Source organism: Mustela lutreola, chromosome 2 (genome assembly GCF_030435805.1).
Source record: "Mustela lutreola isolate mMusLut2 chromosome 2, mMusLut2.pri, whole genome shotgun sequence".
NCBI lineage: Eukaryota > Metazoa > Chordata > Mammalia > Carnivora > Mustelidae > Mustela > Mustela lutreola.
Window position 1 is genome coordinate 171,223,751 of NC_081291.1, and position 22,900 is coordinate 171,246,650.

General features: G+C 39.2%; 1 protein-coding gene across 1 annotated transcript; it reads left to right on the plus strand.

Moving 5' to 3' along the window:
- Window positions 1-16,032: 16,032 nt before the first annotated feature.
- Window positions 16,033-20,818, plus strand: LOC131825629 (endogenous retrovirus group K member 113 Gag polyprotein). The gene is made up of 3 exons (XM_059165069.1): window positions 16,033-16,446; window positions 16,489-17,408; window positions 20,286-20,818. Exons 1-2 carry the CDS (start codon window positions 16,033-16,035, stop codon window positions 17,368-17,370), a joined length of 1,296 nt encoding a protein of 431 aa, XP_059021052.1. The 3' UTR covers window positions 17,371-17,408; window positions 20,286-20,818.
- The last annotated feature ends 2,082 nt before the right edge of the window (window positions 20,819-22,900 follow it).

Sequence of the window (22,900 nt, forward strand, 5' to 3'; positions counted from 1 at the left end):
TTTTCCTCTTTTTAGTAAATGAGTGCTTTACATTTATATCAGTAAATAAAATATTCAGTTACAACCAGATATTTGACTAATGCAGACTGATGATAGGTATTTAATACATACTTCAATTGAGTCTCGTGATATTTATATGCATGTTTCTTTTTGTGCTAGAATGTCTTTGTTCAGTTGAGTTCTTTGGAATTAAAATTAAGGATGGAAATATTATTTATCTAAGCTAGGCAATTTCTAGTTATTTCAGGTAAACAGGTAAACACTTATACGTAAGTATATTTAAAACAGAGGGGGAGGCAATCATGCTATATATATTCTTTTGAAACTCGTTTTTTTTCCCTTTAAAGTACACTATGGGCTTTTTTCATTGTCGTTACACATTCTATAAGATCATTTTAAAGGTTGTGTGATATTTCATTATGAGTCCTTTGATATGTGGAAAATTTTTGGTCTCTAAATGTCCTAAATTCAAACACTTGCTGGCATAGAAACATCTTAGATCATTATCAGTATACATCTTATTTGGAATTAAGTTTTCAGATTCTTTCTGATATTTGTAGCTGGCTGAGAGTAATTCCTAGGGAATGCTATTTAAGGTAGGTATTTGGGCAAAGGTAGGATTTGGGCAGTGGCTACCTTACAGGAACAGAGAGAGCGTGGGTAGAGAAGGTGAGGAAAGGGTGCCAAATAATAAAAGGATCCACTTCATGATTTCAACAAGGACCCACTTTGGATGGAGAGATCGTAAGTCGAAGCTAAACAACAGAGCTGAGTGATATTTAGGGCAGAGAGAATATGGTTACTTCTGTTCCTGAAACTCTATTCCTAGGCTTTGTGAAAATTTTAGGTAATGTTGAAGGTCTGAGGTGTTCCGAAACTCTTCTCTGGTCTCTCAGTTGAACAAAATGGGCTGGCTTCCAGGGTTAGACATATTCATCCAACTCACAGCCCTCTTCTTGCACTCTTGTTGGGAGGAGGATGTGGAGAGAGTCACAGAAGGCATTGCAAAGGGCACAATTATTGACTCTTAATGGACTTGGTGACTGGTGTGATCCAACTGATAAGGCAAAGAGGAACCAAGAAAATCCTCGGGCTCCTTATTCATTTTGGTCCATTTAATTTTACTTTCTATTAATTCTAATACCGATTTTATAACCCAACTAAACAGACCACCAAAGGCAGACATCTAAGTGTTTGTCAATTGCACTTCCCTCATCTTCTCTGTTCTTCCCCCGTCAACGGCCTCCCTCCCATCACCATTAACACCATGGCTTAGTTGTTCTTCATGGTCCAGATTAAGCTCTTGCTTCTTTAGAAAACTTTCTTCACAACATCTACTTACAAAAAACCTTCCAACTTCAAATTTCCATTTTACCTGCTGTGTACTGCCGAATAATAATTATAACAACATGTAATTGAATACTAACTTAATCTCTAGTGGTTTGTACTACACAACTTGACATTCAATCAGTCACCTAGTTGTTTTGTAAATTCTTTTGTTGAAAGATACAAAAGAAACAGATTTCCCTTGCATTTCCACATGGTCTAGGATGAGTATGTATAAATTAGTTACTATGCTGCTACTCTGTTGGGTGTCCAGGCTGAAATTTCAGATTGTTCATCAATATCTTTTTTTTATTATTATTATTAATTTCCTCTACATTTTTAGGGTCTGGGCACAGAGTTACACTCCCTTTTCCATGCTTCTTACATTTGGGTGGGGCTCTGTGACTAAGTTTGGGCCATGAAAATGATATATGCCATCTCCAGATATATGCCATTTCCAAACTACTATATATGTATATGTATGTATGTGTATATGTATGTTTGGAGACATATACAAATTTCCTGTGTACCCTTACACACTCGCTCATTCTCTCCTCTCTTGTTGTAGCAATCTTAGAGGTCACTTAAAGGTGATGACATCAAAAACTGGATCCTTAAGTCACCACCTAAAGGAAGCCCACCCTGAAATGTCACTTGAGCATTTGCCAACTGAACAACATCTGCATTGGATTTTTTGTGGGTAAGAAAAAAACTTATTTTGCAAAATCGCTAAGCTTTTGGTGTTTTTGATACAGCTGTTAGCATCAGTTATTTTACTCAGAGATGTGACACAAAAATTATAGATGGCTCTATGCTTGAGCAGCCCAAAGTCTAAGTATATAGTTGGTTTTTTAAAGAAAACATGTATTTTAAGGTTTCATGTTTCCAAATTCTAATTTGCCATTCTTGTAACCTGAGCGATTCTCAAAATTAAAAATGGCATAAATCAATAGCGTCTTTACTCTTGTTGGCAAAAACCCTGAATGGCAACAACTCTGTTTTCTGCATGTCAGTCAGAACTATATGATCCAGGGAGTGATCAAGGTTTATTAAAATTTCTCAGTGGAAATTCTTGCTCTTATTTAGTAAATATGACTCAATTTTGCCTTAAGAAACTAGTCTTTCCAACACTCCTAACACTAATATATCTGTCTGTGTGTGCATATATAGTGTGTTTTGAAAATAAAGTAGATGATACAGCAGAGTATGCATCTTAATGATGATTTTCCTATTTGGTTAACTACCTATTTATATTAAGGGAGAAGCAAAAAATGATTTAACATTTAAAAATATTAAGTATTGTTAGTATGAAGCAATGTTCTGAAGTCAAAATTTCTGAATATATCTTCTATGCTTTCATCTTTTGAAGGCTTAAAATCCATTTGAAATTGTCTCTTTTATTTCTGTCAGCTTAGTGGTAAAGAGGGCAGCGTCCACAAATTAAATTTGTCCTTGACAATTGGTAAGAAAGTGAAGCAGGGGTGTTTGAGATGCAGCACATACCTCCCACAAGCTAGCACACAGCTGTCATGGATCTTTCTCTGGGGAAAAAAGACCAAGATTATGATCATAACCTTGAATTATCATCACCTGTGGTATTGGTGGCTTATCACCTGTAAGAACACTTATGAGTTTTCGGTAGAAATCATTCTTTCATTTATCAAGAATCAAGAAAGCATAATTTTACTTTCTTCTATCAGAGAAGGCTAACATATTCTTTACCATGTGATCTTCAAGCATGCAGTGCATTAATTCTTTATATCATAATAGTATTTCCATTTCACAGGGTTAGCTATAACAGCATAGTTTAATCATCTGTGAGTATATCATTTTATTTTGTGTCAATTGTCAGCCACATGAATATAAAGTATCTCTTATAATGATTCTGGTTTTAATGGCTGTTTTTTTTTTTTATTCATATTTCCTCCCTTGGTTTTTCTACCTATCCTTTACTAACCTTTATCGTCTTGCTCCTCATTTTCATGTTTGAATATCCTTCAATGTGTTCTACAAGTTCTGTAGTGGTTAAAATATTATATATGTGTATGTGTGTATGTATACACACACAGATGTTTGTGTGTATAGAACTTTACATAGTTATGATTTTATTTCTCTGATCTCTTATCTTTTCATTTCACAGATATCTGAGTGTCTTCTATTTGCCTATTAACATGCCTGCTAATGCCTAGTAATATCCTGTTAATACTGATTATCCAAAGACGAGTAATACTGACTTGCCCTGATTTCATAGGGCTTACTGTCCAAAGAGGGAGACAATCATTAGCAAATAATTATACAAATAAGTGCAAGTGGGTTATATGATGCTTTAACTGCATCACAAGGAAGCATTTGACTTGATCTAACGAACGAGTCACAGAAGAGCTTCCCTGAGGATAAATATGCGGTAAGATATTGGAAGAAAGAAGAAAGCATTTCAGAAAGCTGGACCAGTAAGTGCAAAGGTCCTGGGGAAGACCCACAAGATACACTGGAATTGCTGAAATATGGCTACACTGACTGGAATATAGAGACCAAAAAAGGGAATCATAATGTGCATTGATACGGAAAGGTCAGCTGGGGCCAAACCAGGCAGGAGACTATAGATTGCATTAGGAAACTTAGTCTTTATCTTAAAAGCTACTGCTTTTAAGCCATCCACTAGATTTAAGACAGGAAGTGTTATGATAAAGATTTCATTAGAAAGAAAGTATTTATGAGGAGGCTGAGAGGAAGGGGCAGATACAAATGCACGAACTCCCCCTCCATATCACTACTTATCTCTTGAAGGAAGCTGTAATCACCTCACAGATATAAATAAAAATCTTTATTTGGCTCTGGCCTCTTGTATCCTCCAGGCATCTCATAAATGAAAACCTAACTGATTATCAGGCCCCCAGCCGGTATCTAAGCAATAGGGAGCCATCTCAAGTCTGTAGGGAGCAACACATCCCATGAACTGAACAATGGTGAGTTTCCCCACAAGAGTTATGGATCATTGACTGAAAGTTAATGCTAGGCTGCCCTCATGCTTGGGAACAGCTGCATTAGCAGGACCTCTTTCCTGAGGATATTTTAGACTCTGCTGACCTGATGGAGATGCAGTTCATAATTTCAGCTATGGTCACTAGCCCCCTGCTTTGTGCTTTTACTTAGCATTAACATGTCATTTATGTTTCACTCTAGAGATAGGCTTTGAGTCAGGACTGCAGTGCAATGGGGACCAAGTATCAAAAGGAGAAAATGGATGGCAATTGCAATGACAAAGCTGTCCTGGTTACCTGGTAGAAAAGAAAATATAATCTCTTTCTAAACAATACAGATGGTGCTAAGATTTGTATTATGGAAAAGTGAGGACATGTGCTCTTTCCTAGGAGGCAAAGTGGTTATGATATCTGAGAACTGTCATCATATCCTGTAGTTATTGAATACTTTAGGCCAAGGAAGGGAAACATGAACATATTTAGGAGATTTCAAGCTTCATCCCACATGAGTACAAAATGTGGATTTGGTGTGAAACTATTGACATCGGTTGAATTCATCAAGCATTTGTGATCAGTTACCGTATTAATCAGTCTCCTTCCTGCCCAAATGATCTTTCTAGCTAACATCTCCCTCATTGTCTTCTAATTACTATTGTCAAATGGCTTAAATCAATGCAAACTCATAATCCTTGGTTTGTCCAGTCTGTTCCCTTTGTACTCTCCTAAGCTTTCTTCTTATTCTAGCCTATTCTTCCTTCCATGGAGCCTTTGGCTAAGTCCACCATCTCCACAGAGATTCCCATGATGGTGGCTGCCCAAAGAGCATAGCACCTCCTATGAACTCAGTAACCTGTATTCAGTAGTTATGTACTTGTTATAGTATTTTTATTATTATTGACATCCTATATATTATTTTGTAGTAAATTTCAACTTCCCAACTCAATGTAATCTCTTTGGTGTTGGACCCCTAGTGGAATCATATATTCACTATTGTTTAATGAACAACATTTAAACTCTCTAGGTCTGAGAGGGAGCAAAATAATCTTTTTGCTCTCATTGGTTTGGAGAGTAGGAATTTCATGTAAAATTTCATTACAGATCTTCTTAATTTTTATCATACTTTTCTTGAGTTGTATATTTGGGTACTAAATTTAATTTTCCCAAATTAATGTTGCTTGTAGCTTAAATCTGCTGTGCCTATATTCTGTCATTTGTATAATTTAAGTATCATCTTAGTTATATATGGATTTATGTACTTCAAATTTTTGTATTTATATAGTTTTATTTTAATAATTATATAGGAAGAATGTGGAATTCTTCTTAAATCTATCTTTGGTTGATAAAGAATCCCACATATTTATCTTGTTAATTAGGCTTTACTGGGTGTAAAATAATATGACTTGAAAATAACATGGGTGTATCATATAAACCATCTAAAATGAGGAGTCATTACATACATCCATAATAGGATGAGGAATGAACAAAAAAAATTAAAAAAGAAAAAAGTAGCATGATACCTCAATAGTTATTAATACTAAGAACTTTTTCTCTTGATTATGTATCTCATTTTTCAAATAACAAAATAAGCTCTGCTACCTCAGAGTCTTTCATATGAGGCATATATTATTATAAATATTACTTAAGTTCACTTAAAATTTAATAACACAACAAATCAAGCATCATTCACTCCTAACTTAGCAAAACAAGTTTTCTTTAGGTATAATGTAAAACCCAGACCATAATGCTTTTCCTCCACTACAAAGAAAAGCTCTTGTGTACATTTTATATCAGAAAATACATTTGATGGATGATCAACCTCATTTTTAAAATATATTTATTTTTCTACAGTGTGCTAAAAATACTTTTAAAGCTAAAACGCATAACAAATCGCATCTATTTCTTATTTGGAAAAAGGCTCTTGCATTATTGCATTTTTACACAATTGTCATCATTCAAAACTACTTTTCCTTCTAGCAAACAACACTTGTCTTTATCCGTGTGTCGGCTGCTGGCAGAGCTGACATTTTATTTGTTGGCTGATTTCCCATATGCATTACCTTTGTGAACTGTTCCTTCTTTGACTGTTTAATAATCTACTGTATATTTTATTTGTGACCTTACTAAGAGCAGGTCTTTGTAGCATTTTTAGGATACAGAAAATCCCACTGAAAATAGTATAAAAAATGCCCTGGAAGGCCTATTTTTATCCATGGAATTTAAATCACTTGATATAAGTCTTGTTATTCTGAAATACAGAAGATGGTAAAATCTGAACTTAATTTTTTGATATTAAAAAGTGTATCATCTACCAAAAAATAGTCACCTGAATTAGCATAATCCTGGGGATATAGATTTAAAAGTGATTTGACTAGTTTTCTGAGAAATTGGGTTAAGGTTGAGGGATAATTATAATTAAAATGGAAGACTGACTCTAAACACTCACACATCAGACTGTGCCCAATCCTTCTGATAACGCACATCAGAGGAAGGAATATCTAGCAGACTGTTAACTGCTCTCTCTGAAACTGACATTGGATATGGGAGTGTACTTGGCAGGGAAGGCTTGCTGTTTTTAAAATTAGCCATCTATGAAGTGAAAACTGAACTGTGTTATGCGACAGTAGACCAGGGTGTCCTTCCATTATAATCTCAAACTACTTTGGGACAAAATAGTATTTCTTGGCCTTGGTTTTTGTTTCTAGAATGAAAGATTTAGTTTTAAATTTTCATTTAAAACTTTTATGTTTAATTTATGTTATTCTAAGATCTTTCTAGATCTTAGGCCTTTCCTTTGATTCTATGGTTGATTATATTTAGAGACAGTGATATATACCATCTATGATTACAAATTATCAACCAAAATGTTCTAATAGTGTTGAGTGGATTTTTTGACTTTTATTTGGCTTTTTTTTTTTTGTTGAAGCCTGGGATGTTTGCAGAAAGTACAAAGGATCAAGGATAGCTCTGAGGGATGTAAGCTCTCAGGAGCTTTGAGATTAAGCTCTGAGAAACATACCCAGATAGTGGGCCTCCCTCTTGTGACTGGAATAATCACACGCATCTGGAACTTTGACTCAGGCCTTCTATTACCATTTTTGTTCACAAGTGGGAAAGAAAAAGCAGACTCACTAGAGCAACATACTTGTGAATCATATGTAATATGTTATAAACTTTAAAAAATCAAAATTATCATCCTTGATATTCTAACATGAAGAGGACTTGACAAAATAACTTCAAATCTCTAGGCCTTGGTATCTTCATGTGTATAACATTGAATTACACATATTGAAAAGACATGCTGAAATCCCCTCCAACCTCAATACTTTCCTTGGCTGGAGCACAGACTCTTCTAAGTCTCATAAAAATTAATGATCTTCATACCTCGGTTTCCATGGGCTATGCATTACACAGAATAGAATGAGGAACACAGAGTCCAAGGAGGGAGTCAAAGTACGGTGGTTGTTCAGATTCCAATAACCACTGCTACATATATTTGTCTCACATGCCTAAGTTTTAAAGTGTTTACACATATCATATAACTCACTTGGTCATCCCCTAAACTCTTTAACATAAGTACTACAAGTAATACTTTCCTTTTTTGCAGAATAGGAGAGTGAAATTCAGGAAAGCTATTCACTTAGAAAGTAATGGCATGTTAGAATCAATACACTCACTTGATTTCTACAGCAATCCTCACATTCAACATCCGTAGACAACACCCAAGAACCATGTCAAGTTTGAAGATTTCTGGTCTCCACCTCTCATTTAATAGGACCCATATTCTCCACCTTTACCTAAACTCTCATATGATTTTTGATGCATAGTATGAAAAATATTGCCCTAAACCTTTCATGTGCGCCAAATACTATTTTCTTTTTCTTCACTCTCAGCCTTAAAAATAAGGTACTTTTCATGTGCTGACATCTTATATATACATATATAAGTACTGCATCTGAAAGACGGCTTATCAGAGGTATGGTATTACTACCTCTTGTTGTAATAATTCTTTTTCAGTTTTTCTGTTATAATACCAAACAAATCATTCTTTACCTGGTTGATAATCTCATAAAAATATATTACATCTCATTGCATGACAAAAAAAAAAAAAGAAAAAAGAAAAAAGAAAAAGAAAGAAAAGAATTCTCCGTATAGCATTCAAGGCGATTCATCAATGTTTCTTCCCACTGTTTCTGTAATAGCTCCCTCAAATATGGTCATGTCTATTTCAGTGGCCTTCTACCCCATGCTAGCGATGGCATGATGTCGTGCTTGCTCATGTTGAGATGATGCACAATAGGACTTTTAATACAGAGTTAACCAAGTGGATCACAGAAGCAGGCAGGCCTCATTGGGTTGTCCAAAACCATTTAAATCCTCCGAACTGCATCAGAAGACAATCCATTTCACCTTCACTGTAAGTCTTGATCTTTTATAAGGAACGAATTGAACATTATTAATAAGCAGATTGTTCTGTTATTCATCAATCTCAAAAGGACTGGTTGTAATTCTGAAAAGACCAAAATCCCCACAGAATAAATTGGCCTTCCTTCTGAGCATATTTTGTCAGGTGGATGATACATGGACCCCACACAAACTGAACTCTCCAGGCAGTAGATGGTAAGTGAAAGACAGAATAACTAAAATTAAAACACACACACACACTAAAACAATCATTTGTGCACAGAAACATTTTAGAACAGGGTTGAATATGCAAAATAATGCTTACTGAACTTTACTGGAAATTAAATGGATTCTCAAGGATAATTTTAACCATATTTGATTTCTAGTGTTTGCATTGTCAGAAATTAGCCCAAGCTGAAATATGGAATGCCCCTGTATGTTGAGTCTCACAGCTTTACCCTCTTCACCCCCTCAGTTTGTGTTAGTTGCACTTACTGGAAATCCAAGAAATGGAGAGTTCTCCTTCCTGAAAAGAATCCTTGCTCTCACCTTCAAAAAGGTAAAGGAAAGCCAAAACCACTTAAAGGCAACACATTGCATAAGTTTTCTTTGTAACCCTAATCGCTTGAGGAAGTCAAGATAGGAAAGGAAGAGCAAGACCACACCCCACAGCATGGCAGCTTTCAAGGAAGGTTTTGAGATGGGGGGTGGGAGGGTTGTTTTCGTTGTGCACTCATGGAGGCTAGAGTCCAGGCCCCAGCGTTCTGAAACACTTCAGAGTATCTGCACACCCTGCATGCTGCAGAAGCAAAGCTAGCACTAGTTACATGGGTTAGAACATAAGCTCCTCAGAAGAACCAGTGGAAAAGACTAGAGAAGCCTCCCTGCTGTGCTTTGTATAAAACCCAGGACCAGAGCCTCAAAGTGGTAGAGATGAGGAGGAAAGCCTAATCATGACTAAAGTTAAATTCTCCACCAACCCAGCAGGACTGAGTCATGGAATGAATTTAAATTAACTATGCAAACAAAAATGGAGAGCATGTTTCTTGTATCTCAGAGTACACTGATGAAGATTTCCTTGTTTTTCAACACAGTGTTCCTTATGCGCTCTCTTTAATTCATGACCCATTATAAGTTTATATTATACATTTGTGACTGAGAATAAAAGCAATTTTAGGCTTTGCAGCAGTAAAAATCATCGGAGTGGCCACTGTTCAGCTGAAGGATGAACCACCGAATGAACTCGTTGCAATTATGCTATCTGATCTTTAAAGACCACTGGGCATACTCATTCAGTATGAAGTAGAAGGCTTGCAGGTGAATTCATTGGAAAGTGAAAACTATTTTAATAGTTATTTTATTTTTTGTTAGTAATAGACACTAAAATTACAGCTGTTTTTGAGAACTCTTGAATTTACAGTCCATGCTATATTCTTAATTTTAGAATCCATAGAATTTAAGGTGCTATTGGACCTTGTATTTTAGTTATTTGTTTCCACTCTTCTTATACAGGCATTTCTTTTCTCTGCAACAAGTGTGCTAGTGCCTTAGGTGCATATATGATATCTTCTACTACTGAATCCTTCACAAAACCATTTATCATTTATTAAATAACTTATATTTATTATTTATCATTTGTTAAATATTTATACCGATCTTTGGGTTATATTTATGTTTAAAATTAAAACTCCCAAAACCTTAATTGAGAGAGATAATTGACATGTCACTTTAAGATTTTTTTTTTTAAATTTGACAAATCACAAGTAGGCAGAGAAGCAGGCAGAGAGAGAGAGAGGAGGAAGCAGACTCCCCACTGAGCAGAAAGCCTGATGTGGCGCTCGATCCCAGGACCCTGGGATCATGACCTGAGCCGAAGGCAGAGGCTTTAACCCACTGAGCCATCCAGGTGCCCCAACAGAATGATTTTTAAAATGAAGATAGTGTTAGGGAGAATTTGTTCCTCTGAAATTAAATGTCTTAGTTATTTATGCTTCATCTTTCTCAGATATAAGCAATGTTGAACTTCCAAGCTACTAAATACTTGCTGTATTTGTTCATCACTTAAGTCATTTTCTAAAAAGTTACTATCCACTGAAGAAAAAGTGACTCTCATCTTTAAAAGCTGTATTGTGTGAATGTTTTACCAATTACATATTCTCTTTTATTTTCCCTGGACACTCATCTAAATGTCCGTTCTTTTTCTGCCTTTTCTAACTCTCTAGGAACTCTGTCTCCAAATGATAACTCATAGAATAAAAAGTATTCCTTCCCATAGTGTTAAGTGGTAAAAAAAAAAAAAAAAAAAAAAAAATAGCCTTTAGTGTAGAAGGTTAGCCAGATCCTTTTGATGTTTTGACTTTCTTGTGAGGCTATACACACTGATACAACTTTCAGTGGTAGCAAGTTTTATTCTGTGTTCCTTTCTTATTACCACTAATGGACACCTTGGATGTTTGACCTGACTTAGATACTTAGAGAGAGCACTGATGGAAAGTTTATTATATGGTGCTACTCTCCTGGCTTTGATGTTCTGTAAACCATGTGTACGACTGCTTTTAGGGGAAAAGTTCAAACTTTCTGCAATTAGATATAAGTGAATTCTCTCTGAGACTCAGATTTTAGTCTGCAGTCATGAAGTGAATAAGGGGTATAGTATAAAGCAACTAAAGATTATTTCTAGTGTTGAAAATGGAAGCTATGTTTATAATTCACATTTAGCAGTACATTTGAGAATTATTGTTCTTAGGATTTCAGTGAGAATGTGTCATCCCTCTATCCTATGGAGTTTATTTGTTTTGTTTTCTCTGTCTCTTTGAATCCCTTTTATTACAGGTACAGAAAAAGTTTTATTGGGAAATATCATAAACCCATGATAACGTCATCTATTTCAGTATCTATTGTCCTCAGTTGATGACAAAATTTCTGTTGGGTCACTGAAAGTACAAGTTAACTCTCTTATAAGGGAATTATAAGCAATACGATTTTGTCCTTAATAATGTATTTTTAAGTAGTTTAGTGAAGGATGCTCTTTTCTACAGAAACAATGCTGTGTATGATAGTGATGATTTTAACCCAATCTACGAAAGTTGGCTCAATCATGCATAATATATCAAAAAGAAGTTCATACAACACATTTGTCATAGTGGAGCTTCCTTCCTGGAAAGGGTGAAGAAAAGAAATAATAGACGAAGTACCTTTTATTGAGTGCCAGGCCAACTTTAGGACACATTTTTTAAAGAGACAAAGATTGATTTTTCTACAATCCTCTCTCTCCTGAATGGCAGGTACCTTGTATCCATGTTACTACTCCCTATCTTATACAAGTGGCAGACACTATTAATAAATCCCAGAGCTTTTCCCGCAATGAACTCATATTTGCCTTCAAAATCTTCGGTATAGTGACCCAAGGTTTGATAATGCATTCATTTGTCAGACTATTAAACTGAATCTCAAAAGGGATAATATGGCCTAACAGTAATGCCTGTGTTGAAAATACATCACAAGAAGTAAGAAGGTGAGAGCCTAGTGATGGATCACTGAAAATCAGGGATAGGAATGGATAAACACTTCAAAGATATTAACCTCTGAGGGTGGGTCAGTTGTCTCATAATTATATATAAGGGATGACACTATGAATTTATTAGTTCTTCTCCTTAAGACAAAGCTAAATCCATAAGTAAAAACATCACCTAGTTATTTTTAAATACTAATTAATATGACTAAAAATGTAATGGAACAGTAGAATGTTACTGACTAAATACTAGGATTTTTCTTTCTACAGAGTTTGTGAAATTCCTAGCATGGTGTCCAGAATAGTATTCAATATGTTTATTCCTTTATTCACTTGTCCTTTATTCAAATAATCTAATTCAACTTCACTGTGATTTTTTTTTTCTTGAAAGACTGATTAAGGATATTCCATGGAATGTTTCTATTAATCCAAAAAAATTCAATACAGAAAAGTAATAGTAAGATATATATGTATTTATTAAGTATCCATTTAGAGAGGAGATGGTCTTCCTGCCCATCTGGCATCCAGAGCAACAGCCAAACCAATACTGTTGTTATTTGAAAGGGTCACAGAGAGTTCAGGTATTCAGAGAGCCAATGTCCAAGCCATATGCACAGGGTGTTATTCTCAGCAAAGCCTTTCATAGAAGATCTTAGTTTATAGCCACTGATAAGAAGGAACTTTATTTTAAGGGGAGTAAGGTTAAAATTATTTGTTCATGATGATTGCCAGGATAGCAAAAACTTTCTCCCAGATCCTGGTAGATGAATCAGGAAACTCAGATCAAAAGAGCTGACTGCCAGGTTAGTGACCTCAAGGAGATGCTATCACAGACTCAGTGCTTATTGGGAAAAAATAGTCAAAACCTTCGGAGGAGTCATCTGAAAAAATAATTGGTGTTGCACTGGTTACTGATAAGCAACTATTAATACATGGTTTCAGTCTGTGAATAGTTGTTCATTTCATTATCATACTGTGATGAGCCCAAGATCTTATAGGCCATCCCCCGGGGATCACTTTATGATCCAGGAAAGAAGTCCTAAAATCTGGATCAAGAAAACAAAAGGCTCTGGAGACCTATGTGTACCCCAAGAACGGGGACAGGTAGGATATTTGGGACCTAGGATACTTCTTCTAAGTCTTGAGGTCTCTCTACAAGGGGAAGGAGGTCTGTTTCATTCATTTCTTGGTTTATTCATTTCATACATTCTTTCAGAGAACAAGCTATACACTAGGTACAGAGCTATGTGCTGTAAATGAATAATAAACTTGATCTGATTGATACATTCTTTGACCTGTGGCTTATGAGGCAGTGGAATAGAAAGATATTAGTTAACTAAACACAAAATATATAACTGCTAACTGTGGGGGCGCCTGGGTGGCTCAGTGGGTTAAAGCCTCTGCCTTCGGCTCGGGTCATGATCTCAGGGTCCTGGGATCGAGCCCCACATCGGGCTCTCTGCTCAGCAGAGAGCCTGCTTCCTCCTCTCTCTCTCTCTGCCTGCTTGTGATCTCTGTCTGTCAAATAAATAAAGAAAATCTTAAAAAAAAAAAAAAAAACCCTGCTAACTGTGATAACAGATGTGAAGGGAAAACACAATGAACTCTGGTTTCACCACCATTGGAGTCAAGTTTTCAGATGAAGGAAACATACTCAGGGTACATATTTATTGTGAAACATAAAATATAAAATGTTAGAACTGAAGGAGGTCTTGGAGTTCATCTAGGTTTTAAGGTACATTATTTTGACAATCTTAAGTCTTAGGCTAAGAAAGTAAAATGAATGGCCAGGGCTTCATTTTTAATTTTAATTGAAACTTTTATTTTCAATGATGGAACAACTTCTACACACTTTTTAAATCACATATCATAGATTATATTATAAAAGTATAGCAATAGTTTCTATGCAATGTTGAAGTATATGCCTATCAGGAAAAAATTTTAACTCAGAATCTCTGTAATGTATTAAACTGAACCAACAAAACTGTATGGTTATGTATGATTTCTTTGTACTTATGGAAACATTTAAAAACTGTTAAATTTCACTTTATATTGCTCTAATATAAATATCCAGTTGTACTTATTTGAATTGTCCTATTGGAATAATTCCTAAATAGAAGTATCTTAGAATAAGTTTGCTCAGGGTGAAAAAAAAGAGAGAGAGAGAGGGATAAAATAATGAGAACACTATGAAAACACATTTTCATGCTATTTATAAATGCATCATTAGCATTAAGCTATTATTAACAAGTAATTATTTTCAAATTAAATGAAACCAGTAACTGTGATTAGAAAATTCTTTTTGGAGTTATCTACACCGGAACTAAAGCAAAGAAAGGTAGGGTGGCTCAGTCAGTTAAGTGTCCAACTCTTGATTTGATTTCTGCTCAGGTCACGGTCTCCATCCATTTCTACCCCTCTCTGCCCAACTGGTGCTTTTAGCATCATCCCAGCTCTCTTGCCCTCTGGATTCTGATCAGAGTTAACCAATAGAAGGCAATCATAAGAGATTGGAGAGTTTTAAAAATGAGAGGTTGAGGAATAGTATTCCCTAATTCCTCTGCCTGGGCTCTGTGGTTCTGGCCAAGGGGGCAGCTCTTTCATGGGACTCTTCTTAGGATGTGATCCTTCCACAGTTCTGACTCCCACCAGGTCCTGAAAATTTCCTTCCCTCCTCCTTTCCTTTCAGGCGGTTATTGGTCCTCTTTGTTTTGCTAGTTCCTGGCTACCTCATATCTCTATTTGGTTACCTTAATGCTGCCCACACCTCTATAAACATTTCCTTCACTAAATTATCTTCTCCTGGACCTTCTGTCTCCTGCTGGCCTCCTGACTGAAACTACTCTCTAAAGCCCCTGTTGCCACGCTCCTCTCTATTCCAGGAAAAGAAATGCCTTAGTTTCTAGTAGTTAATATATAGATCAAATACTAAGGAACTGATATAACTTGCCTTTTGAAAATGAAAGAGAAAGATCATCATTTATATTTTAGTGATAGGAAAACTCGGATGGAATTTACATGAAAGTGGCTGTGAAAACAAGCAGGTATCTGTGGAGAGCCATCCAGCAGATGCAAGGAGTCACGTAGATGGATGTGCCCGTGGATTGAGGAAATGAGGATGATTGGTTGAGGAGAATGTGGGCGCGCTCGTGATCAGCGCGTGAACAGCACTAGGAGCCAAGAGATATATGCATGATCACTGCTAGAGAACAAAAGAATCCTGCACGGTTACATAAGAGCGCACGAGGGCACTGCATGCACGGCATTCTGATTGGGCAGGAAGGGGGGCGTACACACGTGAATATATACAGCTGTAAATGCTTGGTTCGGGGGGTCGCCATTAAAGAAGTAATAAAGAAGCTTGCCACTCACCTCGTCTGCGGGTCGTTCTTGCGGGCCGAGAGCGACAACTGGTGCCGAAACCCGGGACCTCCCACCTTTAAACGCAGAACGAAGGTCAAAGTAAGAGCAACGATAAGGTAAAATGTGCAAATGCACTGCACCCATTTCTGTCAGTTGGCAGGCCTGTCTAGCGACAGGGAAGTTCCCTGAAGACGATCGGACGTAAGGGTGTTTATGAAGTTCTTCAGGGACGATAAGAAGTTCCCCATAGACGATGAGATGTTAGGGTATTTATGAAGTTCTACGGGGACGATAAGGTTTAACAGGAAAGCTCTCCATAGACGATGAGACGTTAGGGTGTTTGTGAAGTTCTACGGGGACGATAAGGTTTAACAGGAAAGCTCTCCGTAGACGATAAGACGTTAGGAGTTTGTGAAGTTCTACGGAGACAATAAGGAAAGTTTCCTCGGAATGGGGAACAAGATCTCTAGGTGTAAGATGGAGAATCCGCTGAAGGACGTTCTCAAGGCCAATGGTACCCCGTTAAAGACGAAAACGGCTCATACCTTTTTAAGAGAAGTGGCTAAAATAGCTCCCTGGTTCATAGATGAAGGGCTCTTAAATATGCCTCAGTGGGAGCACTTAGGAGAAGATTTGATATGCTGCCCATCGGTGACCCCGGGAACTCTTGCTGTTTGGTCATTGGTAAAGGTATACCTACAGTCCACTAGAGAGCCCTTAAAACAGGCGGTACAACAGGGAGGAGAGGTTCTGGAACAAGTAAGGGAGGAATCTCGTAAGGGGTCCTCTAAGGATTCTGACCCCGGGAGTGAGAGCTCGGAAGGACTTTCAGATAATGAGTTACAAGAGAAAGGGGAGAAGGAAGTCGGTGAGAAGAAGAAATCTTACAGTTTTCAGGCCCTTCAGGATTTAGAAATCATACGGCAACAGTTTGAGAGCAAGGAGACGGGGTTACAGAAGATGTTGGAGGAATTAAAAATGCAGAGGGAGGTCATGACGCAGCTGAAGGCCAAAGTGCAGGCTGAAGCGGCGACACAGCCAGAATTGAAAGCAGGAGTCACTGATAAGGCGCAACTGGAATTGGAGGCAAATGTTACGCCGCCTCCGCTTTCAAACCCCTCAGCGCCGCCCTGTGAATGGCCCCCCCCCTATCGGCCCAGCTGCGCCAAGACATGTCATTGTTCAGAGTGTAAGGCACAAAGCTGGAGAGAAGTCCTTGGCCCGGGAAAAGGCTTTTTTCCAGTGTTAGAAGATCAAAATCAGCAGAGGTACCACCAGCCACTAGATTTTAAGTTGGTAAAACAGCTTAAAGAGGCAATCAGTGCCTATGGACCTCAGGCCGCCTTTACAGTTTCCTTGGTGGAGTCACTGGGGGCATTATTCCTTATACCAGAAGATTGGGCCAATCTTACTAGAGCAGTCTTAAGTGGAGGACAATATTTAGAATGGAAGATTCAAAATCAAGACAACTGTCAGGATACAGCACGGAGAAATGCAGCTGCAGGTAACCCGCAGTGGGACCTAGACATGCTCACAGGTGCAGGGCCATATCTTGGGGCCCAGGCTCAAAGTGTTTATCCTCCTGCGGTATACCAGCAGACTAGCCTTAGCAGCAGCATCTCCGTCTGCCCACGGGTCCTGTCCCTGTGCTTTAATAAACCACCATTTTGCACCAAAGATGTCTTAAGAATTCTTTCTTTAGTCGTCAGCTCCGAACCTCACCCCACCGAACCTGACTTAGGTTCTAGAACTTCATCATTTTTGGCGAGCCAGCCAGGAGATTCATGAGTCTTTACATTTGGACTCTGAGCTTCGGTGCAAAATTGGTGAATACTTTCTCTCCTTTTCCTTTACGCTCATTCCAGGGCTTTTCAAGGAGTATGGTCTTATTGGAACACTTGCATGTCAATTGCTCAGGCTGTAATCCTCTAGCCCGTGGCTACTCTACGGGGAGGAAAACATCTGCCTTTTGGCTGTAAGCTAATACCCTGGCCGGAATGGCAATAAGACCCAAAAACTTGATGGCCTCTCTTTATTCCTGTTCTTATAGAAAGTTGTCTCTCTTGGGCACGGGACAACCACCTAAGTCACCAGGACGGCTGCCAATCTCAAGACTCCCGTGTGAGGTTTCCTCCTGATTGATCTAATGTGATCCCCTCCACATGCCTGGCCTAGCCACTTCTGGCCGCGAGACCTCCACTGGGAGCCGGCCGAAACCAGTACCCGATTGAATTAAAACGCAACTGGGGACCATTTCCTAGGGAAGTTGGCTGTAAGGACCACATGTACTGGAATGTCACTTAGACCATGATGAATTTCAGTCTTTACTGTTTCTCGTCAGTGTCGTCTACAAACCACTTAAAGCTATGAAATTGGGTAATTTCCCCTTGCCAAACTTTTCTAATATTTCCATGGATTAAAATGGCAAAACACTATCCAGTCTTCAGGACAGACAATGAGCATGGCATGGCACAGCATTTTGGTCCATTCACCAGGCACCCATCAGCAGCCTAGGATGCGATGGGGAAGTGAAAAAACGCCGGCACCCCTCCAGGGCCTTTTATGGCAGGAATGTCCTCCCAGGGAAGGCAGGATGGTGATCAATAGCGATATCTTAAGGGACGCCTCTGGTCGCTTTTGACACACAGGAACCTCTGACATATCCTGCGTGGGACGCTACCCAGGAGTCAGGGGGGATTTGGTAATGGACCTTCTTTACTTTTCTGGAAACATGGCCTCAATAGGCTTCCTCAGTTCCCAAGGACTCTACCTTGGGGTGCCTTTTAACCCACTGGAAATAATTTGGATTGCAAAACTTAGGAAAGGACTAAGCTCCTGTAACACTGCATGGCCTCAGTGGGATCTATCAGTTAGATCTCCTCTTCAGGAAGCAGGGCAAATGGACCTAAGATACCTTCACCGCTCATACCTAGGCCTTCATTGCTCTGCACCAGGACCCCAAGTAAGGGGCTTTTGCGGAATGTGTTTGCCCAAATGAGTCAGCTAGTAAACTTTCTCCTGACATATTGGATGGTAATTACGTAAATAAGCCTTCTTCTAGTAAACCCAGGTTGCTGGGCCATCCCTAGCAAAGGGGACTCTGGCGTTATTCCTGTTTCTCCTAATAGATGTGGGGGCTTCTCCCTCACTCACTTCCCGTGTTAATGGCTATAACTGGAGCCAACTGGGGTTAGTCTAACTCGAGACAGAGACCATAAGGAAAATTCCCAAGCAGCTGCCGAAACTCTCTTTGTTTCGGGGAAGTTTCCCTATGTTCTCTGGCCGACTTGGACTGCTTAACCCCTCCCCCCTTGCTGGTGGGAAAGCATGGCATCTGCTCCTCTGTTGGGGCTTATGAGCTCCAAAACCGGGAATCCTTTCTCTGCCTCCTGGCAGCACTTTGTTTCTTCTGTTTCCCCCTTCTCCTGTTTCTGTGCACCAGCGTGCATGCAGCCTGCATGACTAGCCTCTAGATCATGCACCATGGCTCCTTCTCTCTTCACTGTCAAGGAGCAAGAAGAACACCCCCTAATTGGATTTTACAAAAATACACCCCTCATATGGCCTAAATCCTGCCGATTAGAGCCATTGGTTGATGCCCTCACGGTGTTTACAGATGGTAGTAAATCTGGAACTGGTGCCTACGTGGTAGAAGGAGAGGTAGTTCCAGTTGTTGTGCCATCAACCTCAGCTCAAAGAACAGAATTGTTGATAATTATGTGTGTTTTACACAGGTTTCAAAATCAACCCATCAATATTATTTCAGACAGTAAATATGCAGTTGTAGCTACCAGATCTGTTGAGACTGCCATTATCTCAGCCAATCAATCAGAAATTTCCTCCCTGCTGATTGAATTGCAAGACCTCATTCTTTCTCGTGGTGCCCCTTTTTATATCGGACATCTTAGAGCACACTCAGACCTCCCAGGGCCTATAACTGAAGGGAACCATATAGCTGACATGGCCGCACGCTTTCATGTCTGTAGCGCCTTGGAGGATGCGAGAACTTATCATAAAAGGTGGCATGTCAATGCCCAAACTTTAAAAATGCGCTTTAACATCTCAAGAGCTGATGCACGAGACATCGTGAAGTCTTATGGTAATTGTGTAACACATTTGCCTATGCCCTCCCTAGGGGTAAATCCCAAAGGGCTCTTACCTAACCATCTATGGCAAATGGATGTAACACATGTCCCTTCCTTCGGACAACAAAGATACGTCCATTTAAGTGTAGACACTTGCTCGGGGATTGTTAGCGCGACCCCCTTACGAGGGGAAAATGTCAAAAATGTGATGTCCCATTGCCTGCGCAGCTTTGCCTGCTGGGGAGTACCAAAACATTTAAAAACAGACAATGCCCCTGCTTATACTTCTGCAAGCTTTCGCAGCTTTATGGCCTGCTACAATATCCAACATGTTACAGGTATACCATATAATCCCCGAGGCCAGAGCATAGTGGAACGCACGCACCTGACCTTTAAAACTACCTTGCAAAGAATTCAAAAAGGGGGAATTAAAGAAGAGTATTGTACACCCAATGACCTCACCAATTTGGTTACCTTTATTTTAAATTTTCTCACGGTTGACAAGGACGGCACTTCGGCCGCGGAACGTCATTGGGGCCAACAGAAAATGCAGCAGTCAATGGTGAAATGGAAAGATGTCCTTACTGGCTTATGGAAGGGACCTGACCCGGTGCTTAGGTGGCACCGAGGTTCCCTCTGTGTTTTCCCACAGGATGCGCCTGCTCCACTCTGGGTGCCGGAACGCCTCACCAGGCTAGTGGCCGTGAAACCTGTGGAGGATGCTGGTGATGATGATGATAGCGACGACGACTGTCCTGCAGCCTGTTCCCATGAAGGCGGAGCCAGTTCAACTGTGGCCGAGACAAGAGACTGCCCAGCTTCAGCCCCTTTTTCAAATAGCTCAGCATAGAGTGCATTTTTCTCACCCGAACTCATGTTTGCTACTGATGCTTATCTTAATGCAACAGGTGTTGGCAGCCCAGGGCTCATTATATTGGGCATACGTCCCCGATCCACCCCTATAGCTCATAACAACTTATCCTTAGCAGTTAACTGTTGCTCAGCTTGCTGAAAACTTTGTAAACTCCTTGTTTTCTCACTTCCCTTCCCTGACGCATGCTTGGTATGTCGTAGGAACAATTATAGGAGTGTTAGTGGTAATTGTTCTTTTCATGTGCTTCTTGCCCTGTGTAATTAAAATCATACTCGCAGAGGTTTATAAGTTAAGAGCCATTATACGTAACCATCAGCTAATCAACCGCAGTAAGCTCAGAGAGCGGCCTTAAACGCCGCTCAAGTATCTCTTGGCTCCTCCTCCTTAAGCTGTTATGACAATCAATCTCTTTCCTCAAACTAGGCAGGCATAAGAGCCTTGACGATTCTGGCTCAAGTACTCCTTCTAAAATGCATCTGTAGAATTGTATGACAACAATGGCTACAGCAATGGGCTTTGGTCTGAGCCATGATGGCTCTGGAGGCTAGCACCTCCCCCCCCAAAAAATATGGCTTAGTACGCTGGGTCGGTAGCCAAAGACGGGTAAGACTGATCCCTCACCATAGCAACCTAAGACAGGGGCTCCTCGGCCCAGGGGAGTGCCCGATGACGGGTAAGCATGTGTGCTGAGGATTGGCAACCTAAGACAGGCACGATCCCTGCCATATACAAAATAAAAAAGGGGGAGCTGCGGAGAGCCATCCAGCAGATGCAAGGAGTCACGTAGATGGATGTGCCCGTGGATTGAGGAAATTGGTTGAGGAGAATGTGGGCGCGCTCGTGATCAGCACGTGAACAGCACTAGGAGCCAAGAGATATATGCATGATCACTGCTAGAGAACAAAAGAATCCTGCACAGTTACATAAGAGCGCACGAGGGCACTGCATGCACGGCATTCTGATTGGGCAGGAAGGGGAACGTACACACGTGAATATATACAGCTGTAAATGCTTGGTTCGGGGGGTCGCCATTAAAGAAGTAATAAAGAAGCTTGCCACTCACCTCGTCTGCGGGTCGTTCTTGCGGGCCGAGAGCGACAGGTATCAAAAAGGAAGCCTATGAAGGGAGTAAGTGGCAAACAATCACTTTCTAGTCTGTGGATCCCCAAAGGATATCATCCATTGTTCTTTCCAAGAGGTAACAGATGTTGAAATTTGTCAACTTCGCAGCTATCCCCACCATTAGATGTCTTACTCATCATTTTATATTTGGGGCCTAAGATCTCAGCAAATAATTGGACTCTTAAAAGTGTGTGTTGTATGAGTGAATGAGAAACGGTGGTTGAATGTAAGAGATACTTGCACGTGCATATTCATAATAGCATACTTCACAATAGCCGGATGGCGAAAACAGACCAAATGTCTATTAACAGAAGAGTGTGCTAACAAAGTAAGGTATAGACATATAACAGATTGGTATCCAACCACAGTAAGTCATGAAATATTGACACATGCTGCAAAATAGATGGGCCTTGAAAACATTATGCTAAGTGTTAGAAGTCAGACACAAAGGGTCACGTATTATATTATGCCATCTAGAGGAAATTTCTAGAATAGGAAAACCTGTAGAAATGAACCACAGATTTGTGGATGTCATGCATTGGAGGAAGGGAGAAATGGGGTAACTGCCTAATGGTATGGGATTTCCTCTAAGGGTGATGAAAATGTTTTGGAAATAGGTAAAAATCATGGAACATTGTGAATGTACTAAATGTAACAGTCTTGTTCACTTTAAAATGGTTAGTTTTATGTTGTGTGAATTTTTATCTTGATTAAGAAAAAAAACACGGATGCAGAGACCACACTCCTATGATCATTTAATGCTAACACTGCTATTAACGGATTTGTCTTCAGCTGACTCTTATTTACTAAGGAGTTTTATTTTTGACTTGTACATTCTGAAACACCTCTACTTACATTTCTTTTCTGATACATTTTGGTTCTAACTATTTGTATTCAATGGATATTCTAGGGTAAAATCAATGTACTCATTTTTCTCTTTGAAAATCCATTGTAATCTAATCCTTCCTGGGTAGTTATTACTGGGTTGCTAAGAGTAAATCCACAACTACTTCTGGGAAATTTATTACGCAAGTTTGCTTGCCAAAACTAGCCCTCTCAACAAAAGCATGCAAATGTGTTTAAAAACAAGCCACATCCTTTAAGTTTCTTATTATTTAGGAATAAGCAAGAATGCTTTGACGTTATGAAAAATGAGGTTGAAAACCTTCAGGCATTATTCCTCAGGGGAGTTGTATAGTTTGATCCAAACATTAGCAAAATGTTAATGTCTATAATG